We start from the raw sequence: 6,712 nt of genomic DNA, 5'->3' as shown, positions 1-6,712 counted from the left end.
TAATTAGATGAATAAGGAATAAATAAAAGGTTTAAAAATATGATAGTGATTGGTTTTTAAAATATTTATCAGAATATCAAAATTATTGAAAAATACTAAAAAAAAAATTAAAAAAATTAAATTTTCATAAAAAAAAAAGACAGGTTGAACAATTCAATGATTTTTTATTAGCTGTAGCCTTGGATGGTATGGTAAGCATGGAGATTAGTGAATCCCAAATTTAGTTATTTCAAATCATAATTTGATGCCGCCTTTGAAATAGGCCATAAAAATTTTCGATACAAGGAGCTGTAGCGGTAGAAGTAGGCAAAAACAGAGACATTCTGTGGACTTTATGCCATTGTGGTGTTTCTCCATGGTAAGTTGCTACAGCCATTTTGAAATCTATGCATATCAGGCAGTTTGCATTTTTTATTAGACAGGGAGGCAGGTAAAGGTGATGAGAAAGGTGGCTAAATGAATATGACAGAAAAATCTGTAATAGTCATGATAGGCAAATTGCAATACGCATCTCACTTGTCCCCTAAAATATAAGCTCGTGAATTCCTTGAAAAGCCCTACTGTAGAAATATATGTATGCTTAAATCTAAGAAAACATAATATGAAAAAGGAAGTCTGAGCAAGTTTATTTCCGGCAGCCAGACCCCTCAGCTGCGTCCGTGACAATCCGTGTAATCTGTGGAACCTCTTCATCAAGTGACTGAAACCATTCCCTGACTCTCGAAGGGCATGAGTTCTCTAATTCACTAGTTGAATTTCTTTTCAGGATAGGCTCTTCACATGCAGAGGATTGCCTTTCAGGTAAAGGGCAGCCCTTGTAGGAGTTATTGTCGGCACAAAACCACAAAAGCTTTTCCCAGTAAGGATCCTTCAAAACGAAGAATTCAGTTGTCATTTAATTTGCTAACATTACAAGCTCAAAAAAAAAAAAGACAAAAAAAAGATGATTTAGTAACTACATGAACAAGTTCCAAGCATGCTTGACTAATAGTAGATAAAGAGTATGTTCGTCTGTGTTGCTTACATGTGTCAAGTTTCGACTACATGTGAGTAACCCAGAAATCAACATAAATGTTAAAAACAGCATGCAACATGCATATTCCATATCAAACATGATGAACTAATTTGACCCTTTGGACATGCTTTGCAACAACCCAGAAGAAAAGATTGACACAATGACACGAAATTTTGGCAGCAAGGTAAAATGAGAGGTCAAGAGATATGATTGGAAAGTTCGTAGCTGCATTCCTTAGCAGAAAGGAGCTTGAACCAGAAAAAGGTGGATAAAAATCCGTTGGATTGAAACTATGAGTGGAGAAGAGTAAGTACCTGGCTGACTATGTGTGGATTCCCAATAATGATAAGCAAGGATCTGGCTCTGGTAATTGCAACATTGAATCTCTTTGGGTTGCTAAGAAACCCCAGACGGTAAGTTCTATCAAAGTCATTGTGCTTTATAGTTGACCTTACTGTAGATACGATAATGACCTCTCTCTCCTGTCCCTGAAACTGTTCAACACTCCCAACCTTAACATCTGACAATTCCCAATTTTCAAGTACCTTTTTGATCTTCATGACCTGCTGCCGATAAGGTGTTATTACTCCTATATCTGCCTCATCTAGGTCTCCACTTGCTCTGAGCTTGTTGATAACTTCAACAACCTTGCTGGCCTCGATTCTGTTAAACCATGAAGGATTGTTTCTTTCTCTCTCGTCGAAGCCTTGAATTCCAAAGAATAAAACTGGAAAGTCTTTATTAGGAAGAAAATCCATAATAGAACTAATGGAGGAAGAGGTATCTTCTTTACATGCAAGCAACTCCCCTTTATAGAAAAGTTTTGATGGCAGGTCTAGAATTGCTGCATGACATCGATAATTCCTCACTAATTTTATTACAAAACCTTCATCATCATTTCTGTAAGATTCACATTCAAACAGCCTTTCAAGATAAGATTTTCCCAAACCAAAAGCCTTAGCATCTTTGGAATATATGACAGGACCTCATTGCTGTGGGTCACCTGCTAGAACAACGACAGTCTCTCTGCTGCAAAAGTTAGCTATAGGAACCATGCTTTCTGGTTCTGAAGCCTGGCCAGATTCATCTAAGAAGATATGAGAGAAATGGCCACTGCTGACACCTTCTGCATACAGTAGGGATGAACTCATATACGTAGAAATAATGATCCTGTATTGTACCAAGGCCCTGAGAGGAGGACATTTGAAAATGGATTCGTCAAAATAGCAAAAGCGGATATGATCAGGGTGAACGTCTTCGTAAGAACGGCTACTTGCATTTAGCCTAAAGATTTGATTCTCTTTGACTTTAGCAACACCATTGCTAATGAGTTTTTCTAATATATGATCTGCTGCACTGTTTGAAGCAGCACACACAAGAATTCGATCATTCTTTCTTGTCGCATATATTTGCAACATTGCTTCCACCAAGGTCATTGTTTTACCAGTACCTGGAGGCCCATAAATGACAAAAGGAGGAGCACCTTCACAGCCAAGGATCATCTCAACAGAATGTTTCTGCTCCTGATTGAGACTATTAGTAAAAGGCACGAATCCAGGTGTCTTGATCAGTCTCCTTTTAGTTGATTCAGATGGAAATAGAAGATCATGCTCTAAGCCCTCTGCTGCTTGCACAGCTTGATACAATCTTCTCATATTCACCCTATTATATGTAAATCGAACATTATATAAGTTTCCATTCCGGTGATGGGTATGAAGATTGTTGGAAAATTTCAAAAGCACTTCATCAGCCTCAACTCGGTAAATGTATCCCTGAAACAGAAAGGTAAGACTATTTCAAATGCAATGAAATAGACAAAAGACCGGTTTTTCAAAATCCGACATGCCAATTGCCAAGAGAAAATCAAACCCTCTTCCTCCCATTGAAGAAATTAGAACCAGCCCTAATAAGGGAAAAATCACTTTAAGGAGGTGTCTATAGGCTCATTCCACCATAAAGATTGATAGGGTGAGGCTAGCCTGTTAGTTCAGTTACAAGTGTCACACGTTAAGTTAAAGCATGAGATAATTATACACAGAATGAAATAGATAGGGCAAATTCTGTGTATATTTTGGTCAGCAAGATGTTATTCGAGGCATGCTATCTTCGGCTACCTCCTTTTTTTATAGTTTAATAGTTTGGGGAAAGAAGGATTCAAACTTGCACCTTCCCCTGCCACTTGATCTGTCACGGCGAATTTTCTCTTGTCATTATGACGCTACGAAAGCAACTTTACTCCACAAAGCAACATGAAGGGCAGGGAAACTATTCATCACATCCTTGACTCATTGTTACTAAATATTTTGGTGACTATCACTAGATTTTTCTTCCCAAATATGTTCTCTGACCAGTGCAATAGCCGAATGTTGTGCAAGATGCAGATCTTATTGAATCCATAGAACAATTGGATAAAATAACTTCCTGCTCATGGTTCTTCTTTTATGGGTCAGTGATACTTTACCAAGAAAGGGGGGGGGAAGTTCTAAGCTCAAATATGGTAAAAGAAGTACCCCATCCTCTGACATTCTATATCGATTGCAAGAAAACCATTTCAGCTAGGTATTCCAGCACACTAGACGAAGCTAGCAGGTAATTAAGTAATTCACATTGAACAGCAAAGTATTATTTGAAGCAATGGGTTCTTGAGCATCTGGTAAACACATATCTAAGAAATTAACAAGGGAATCTCATTAAAGGTGTATAAAGTGAATTGCCAAATTAACATTTTCTATAACTTGCAATTTTGAATAACTTTAAAAAAAGGAGAACTGAATCAGGCTCAAAGCTTCCTGCTAAAAAGCACTCTGTAATTCTCAAGCTTAAATAACCTAGCTCTCTAGTTACACATCAACTAACCAACTCACGCTCCCCAAAAGAGTTACTTGCAAGAATAAAATGACTCACTACAATGATAACTACAATAAATTCAGTAACTGTTTCACAGTTCAGAAGGGCATCACATGCACCGGATGTAATTTGTACGTCAAATTGAGTTATTTACCTTGTGTTGTTTGATGTATACTTAATCTGTTATTTATGCAACTATTCTACAACCCATATTGATGCCCTTCTTATATGTGGTGATCCAATTTGCATCCTTCCATGAATAGCCAATATTAATTTTGCATGCATGCATACTCCTATGAGATAGATCTTTCTTCCAAAATAGGAACAAACCTGATATGCATTGCTGTCAGGTGCATTTTCAAGCTTCACAAAAACATGATCACCATTCACAAGTGAAGGCCTTCGTTCAGCCAGCCCAGGGACCTCGAGAGCCAAAAATTGAGACCCTTTCCTTGTCATGTTAACACCCTCCATGTTATGGCACCTCATTTCTTCCTGAAAATATATGACAAAATGTTAGACCCTAAAGACATTGAGTATTTGTACATTCCTGAAATTGCAAATCATTTATATTACTTCTAGATGAAGCTCTTCCATTACAACCAATATACTGAAGAATGCAGCATAGGTCCCCATACTCAAATCTTCCATGGTAACATCAGGGACTTGCTTATTCTGCAATAACTCTCTGAGATTAATTGGTATTGGAAATTGAGGAAGCTTGTACTTAAATCCATGAGTTGTTGCCCTGGCAGGACGCGGGGAAACCACATGCTCATCAACTACAAATTGTTTTCTTCTTGGTGTTTTTGAAAATGGTCTGTTGGGAGCCAGAGAACGGGAGACATTGTCTTCAGCCAAAAGAAAAACAACGCGTTCAATCCTATCATCACCTGCATCAAAATATACCACAGATGTGTGCAACCCCATTTCCTTTGGTTTGCAAGATAACCAAACGGTAAGTGTATCATGCGGCTGAAGTACTCTGTCCTCGAGGGAATATCCCTCCATGAAGCCATATAATTTTTCTGCTTTCGAGTTTGCAGATGGAGGTTCTTTCAAAGACAAAGTAAACGAGTCTGCAGGATTTGAGCAGAATATCCGAACTCCCCAAAGCTCCACGGGATCACTAGTGGTGTTTGCTATTGTAATGGCACATTTTGAAATTTCACCTACAAGAATGGTCTGGGGCTTCCCTTGCACAAAGGGAAATGGGATAGATATAACGATTGGTCCTTCAGTGGCAGGATCATAGTTGCAGACAGATTTGTCATCCTCAAAATCAATGAACCCAATCTCACCCATGTCTCTGATGATGGAGTATTCGTCATCCCCATTATCCTTTCTGATTGTATCCATCCTAACAACAATGCACCAGCGATTAGCAAGGAAAGTACAGCTTGCATCTAATATTAAATCTCCAGATGGTAACTAGTAGCTGAAACATAATTATACAACAGAAACTTTCAGTAAATGATTAAACGACTGAATTTCCATGTGCAGACAGATGTACACATACAAGCAAAAACTAAAGACATCAGCATCCTCGTGAACTATAAAATATATCACAAAATCATCATACGGTTAACACAATTTCATTCAGATGCCATAAAATGCAAACCTAGTGTTTTCGATTCCCAACCATTGGTCATGAAACTGATAGCTTCTAATCATTATAAGACTTCTAGTATTTATGTTTAAACATCAGATTATATAAGACTTCTAGTCAGTGATTAGTTTTATAAGCATTTGATCAGAATTCGGTGATACCCTCTTAACTAAACTGCTGATTCACATGCCCTAGAGAAAATTTATATCAGCATATTAGCAGAATCCAAACAGAACAACTGACAGGGAAAATAATTAAAAAAGAAAAGGCTGGCCACAAAGTACACTCTAGATGGCAACTCGTATCATCCATTCCAAGTCTCAGCCACAAATAAATCGAGCAAAAATCCACTAAAATGACTTCCATTTCTGTTCTTAATTTATGATCAGCCTAAAAATTGACAGCAAAAAGAAACTATCAGAATCAAGGGCACATGCAAACCAAGTCAAATTGTGCAAATGCCGATCATAAGGGCAATAACAAGAGAAGATTATAAACACAGCATCATTCTTGCCTGCACATGCAATATCTAAACTCTTAAAAGAGAAGACAAGTACCAATCTTTTGATCAAAACACCCCAAGAAAGGCAAGATATTCAAAATTCAGGCCTTCCAATTGAGCCCTGGTTAAAACAGAGACAACCCAGATGACCCAATTGTATATTGCAACTTTGTATGGTTAGAGAACTGCACTGCAAAGAGAAGTTAAGGTTTCTTGATAAAGCCAAGAACCAAACAGTTGTGAAAGTGTGACCCTTTAGTTACTTCATTATCTGCTTCCCCGTAATTTAAAGTCTCAAATTGTTCTCAAAAGACTGTTGCTTTGCTTATTATAAGGAAAGTTAAGACAGGGAAATGCTATTGACATGAAGAGACATACAACTTAGTAAGGAAGTTGCTTGCACACAGGAAGTCACCACTGTGCCTTGCTGCCATGGAATGAAAGAAATATGACTTTTTAACCATTTCCAAGGTGTGTAAGGAATGGGACCCATGACAACTGTAAGATGGACCAGTAGCTGACTTGGTGGGACCTGAATGGCTGGATTGCATGACCTTCAGAAATGGACTGGACCCGCTGAAATAAGTGGTTGTTGAGATTACTGCTGTTAAACTCGGTTGAATACAGTGGATCAATAACCTGTTCAAGCAGAGCTAGATTGAGTTGGGTTTTAAATTAAATTCGATGAGAATTTATATTGTTGAAAAAAATCGGGTTAATTGAGTAAATCTATTCTTAA

At 37.8% G+C, this 6,712-nt stretch overlaps 1 protein-coding gene across 1 annotated transcript; it reads right to left on the bottom strand.

Annotated features, from left to right (window-relative positions):
• Positions 1-482: 482 nt before the first annotated feature.
• Positions 483-6,351, bottom strand: LOC105119932 (probable RNA helicase SDE3). Its single transcript, XM_011018125.1, is given in 5 exon segments — positions 483-868; positions 1,330-2,787; positions 4,193-4,357; positions 4,439-5,222; positions 6,029-6,351. Coding segments are annotated over 4 exon segments (2,649 nt in total). The 5' UTR covers position 5,222; positions 6,029-6,351; the 3' UTR covers positions 483-625.
• Positions 6,352-6,712: the final 361 nt, after the last annotated feature.

This window comes from Populus euphratica, unplaced genomic scaffold (assembly GCF_000495115.2).
Source record: "Populus euphratica unplaced genomic scaffold, PopEup_1.0 scaffold3981.1, whole genome shotgun sequence".
NCBI classification, from domain to species: Eukaryota; Viridiplantae; Streptophyta; class Magnoliopsida; order Malpighiales; family Salicaceae; genus Populus; species Populus euphratica.
Note: the sequence above shows the minus strand (reverse complement) of the source record. Positions and strands in the feature narration are given on the sequence as shown.